This window comes from Lotus japonicus, chromosome 4, assembly GCF_012489685.1.
Source record: "Lotus japonicus ecotype B-129 chromosome 4, LjGifu_v1.2".
NCBI lineage: Eukaryota > Viridiplantae > Streptophyta > Magnoliopsida > Fabales > Fabaceae > Lotus > Lotus japonicus.
This window is the reverse complement of record NC_080044.1, coordinates 10,340,152-10,342,983: the sequence shown is the minus strand read 5'-3', so window position 1 is coordinate 10,342,983 and position 2,832 is coordinate 10,340,152. Positions and strand designations below refer to the sequence as shown.

The 2,832-nt window shown below is 34.0% G+C and overlaps 1 protein-coding gene across 1 annotated transcript; it reads left to right on the top strand.

Moving 5' to 3' along the window:
- Positions 1-308: 308 nt before the first annotated feature.
- On the top strand, positions 309-2,199 carry LOC130713860 (uncharacterized). The gene is made up of 5 exons (XM_057563681.1): positions 309-837; positions 993-1,080; positions 1,189-1,259; positions 1,388-1,444; positions 1,580-2,199. The coding sequence occupies exons 1-5, from the start codon at positions 727-729 to the stop codon at positions 1,799-1,801; spliced, it is 549 nt and encodes a 182-aa protein (XP_057419664.1). The 5' UTR covers positions 309-726; the 3' UTR covers positions 1,802-2,199.
- The last annotated feature ends 633 nt before the right edge of the window (positions 2,200-2,832 follow it).

The window sequence follows — 2,832 nt, the reverse complement described above, 5'->3', positions numbered from 1 at the left end:
ATATTATTGTGATCGCCTCCCTTCGAAATTAAGTATTAATTATTTGTTTTACAAAATTGTACGGGAATGATTTTGTGCAGTTGAAAGGCAACAAACTACCAACCGGTGGTTGGTTTAAGTGATACATACTTATTTTCTTTAAATAAGGTCTTAGATTTGAGTCTTGTGGATAGAAAACTCCATATTGTGAGAGTTAACCCTATTATGATATAGATATTTCCGACTCGAACAGAATTCTTAAAAAAACAAAAAGCAACAAACTGAAACTACAGACAATCCTAATCCGTGATGATGAAACTTCCGACACCAAAAATATCTCATCATCATCCAAACCACAAGTCCACAACTGCATTCTTTTTCCATTTTTGGTAATGCATACGAAATATCACTATCCCACGTCACGCAACCCCAAAAAATATCTATGTGTAGTACATTTCTTCAAGAACATTCCAGGCTTGAAATTATCACGTTCTGTGGTCACCACCACCCTTCTACGTGTCTCTGATTCTCAAGATATTTTTTTTCCTGTCAAGTTAAATCCTCTAGAGCTTTCACTTCCTAATTAACCGCCATAAACTCATGATCATAATTTATAAATAGCACCTTATGCTAGAGCATTCCCTTGCTCACCAAACCAAAGTTGGGTGCAATTATATGTCACACTAATCAAAGGTGAAAAATAGAGTATTTCATTATTTCAATGGTTAGAGTTTGATTTTTTGGATAATGGATGCGTGCAAAGAAGAAGGGTTATCTTCATCTTACTACACCATTCTTGGTGTTAGTTTAGATTCTTCAGTTGATGAGATAAGACGTGCTTATAGGAAACTTGCAATGGTTAGTTTTTTGTTTTTTTCACTTGAGGGCATGTTTCTTGTTTTGGATATGTGTGTATTGAATGCAAAATGTTTGTGTAAATGCTGCAGTGATGTTTTTGGTTTGAATTTGAATGCATGATGCTGATTTTGAGTGTGGTTATGAATTCAATGCAGCAATGGCATCCTGATAGGTGGACGAGAACACCTTCTTTGCTTGGTGAAGCCAAGCGCAAATTCCAGCAAATTCAAGAAGCCTATGCAGGTATGGTTCTTGGAATTGTTGTTTCGTATCTTGAAATTTTTGGTTTTGGTTTAATTTTTCCTTTTGTGATATTGATGTGATTGAACTTTGCTTATCTATCTGGTGCAGTGTTATCTGACCCCAAGAAAAGAACGATGTATGATGCTGGTTTGTATGATCCTCAAGAGGAAGAGGATGAGGTGAGTGTATTATTTTACAGATTTATATTTCTTTTATGCAGTTCAAGATTTGTTTCTTTTCTCCTATGGTTCATTCTTTGTGTTATGGTCATGAAAAGCTTGTGCTTATTGTGATCCTCTGCTTTCAGGGCTTTTCTGATTTTGTAGAAGAAATGGCATCTCTCATGGCACAAGTGAGGAATGAGGTATGATTGTGGAGTCTTCGAACTATGAAGGATCATCTTCTTGAATCAATGTTGGAATTTCAGGTTGTGGCATTAAGGATTTAGTGAAAATAGTGTATAAGTAAACACTACTCATAATTTTTGTGTCGATTGCAGGGGAAGGATTATGGTTTGGAGGAATTGCAGAGCATGTTGATGGAAATGGTTGAAGAATTTGAGTCTCCTTCAATGTACTCTTGTGAGGTACCATCAGTGATTGATGAATCCCAGTGCTCGAAGAGGATGCGTTTCGAGTTCGACACAACCATGGAGAACAAGGGATCACATTTTCAAGTGCCGGGTCTTAACTTCTATGAAACAAGAGGATACTGTAATTAGCTGTTTCACTTTGCTTTTTCTTTCTAAGCAGAATGCTAATTTGTAAAACTTGTTTTTTTTTTTTTTTGTCATTGAAGTTTAGGGGATATGAATTGGGAAGATTTTAGACACACATTGATTGGTTAGCTGGTAGAATTTTATGTTCATCAATGAGTTTATCCTTCTACGGCGTTGTGGAGATTTTTCTCTCTCTCTCTCTTTATAATGATATTTGGAGTGCTTCTGTTAGTAACGTTTCTGTTATCATTTGGAAATAGAAGTAGGTAGTTCTTTTATATTATGGCTGTGGATATACATTTGGCTGGATAAACCTTGGAATCAGGGGTGTTCACGGATTGGATTGGATCGGTTTTCAGAGGAAAAATCATACAATCCGATCTCATCGGTTTTATGATTTTATCATCCAATGAATTTTTTACTAAATTCAAATCCGAACCAATCCGATCCAATCTATAGCTGTTTGGATTGGATTGGATTGTTCGGTTTTTGTTTCATTTTTTTATACTTTGAAATTGTGGTGTATGAATCTTAAAAATATATAATATATAATAAATATAACGATACATAATTTATGACATCAATGTAACACTCATAAATTATAACATAGTCAATATATTTATAAGTTATGATCATAATTGTTTACTTTGATGTATGTATATAGTTTAACTAATTACTTGAAACATTTTTTATTCAAACATAATTTTATCAATAAGCATGCCTCATATAATAAATATATAAACAATAAATATGTACTATGTAAGTGTAAATGGTATGATATATGTATAACTAAAAGTATATATATTTGTGAATGTTCGGTTTCGATTGGATGGTTCGGTTTTGGAAATCGAATCCGAAATCCGATCCGATCCAATAAATAATTTCGGTTTTTTCAATTTTTAGTCCGTTCGGTTTTCGGTTTGATTGAATTTCGGTTTTTTTGGATCGGTTTTTCGGTTTTGTTTGGATTGGTTTGGTTATGAACACCTGGCATATAGTATAAGGCTTTATTAGTGGGCCTAGTATTTCCGCCA

What these genes read in the sequence shown, in the direction of transcription:
- LOC130713860 (XM_057563681.1), top strand. Translation starts at nt 727, where the DNA reads ATGGATGCGTGCAAAGAAGAAGGGTTATCTTCATCTTACTACACCATT. An exon ending in AATTCAAGAAGCCTATGCAG is followed by an intron (nt 1,081 to 1,188) that starts GTATGGTTCTTG and finishes TATCTGGTGCAG; the next exon opens with TGTTATCTGACCCCAAGAAA. An exon ending in CTCAAGAGGAAGAGGATGAG is followed by an intron (nt 1,260 to 1,387) that starts GTGAGTGTATTA and finishes CTCTGCTTTCAG; the next exon opens with GGCTTTTCTGATTTTGTAGA.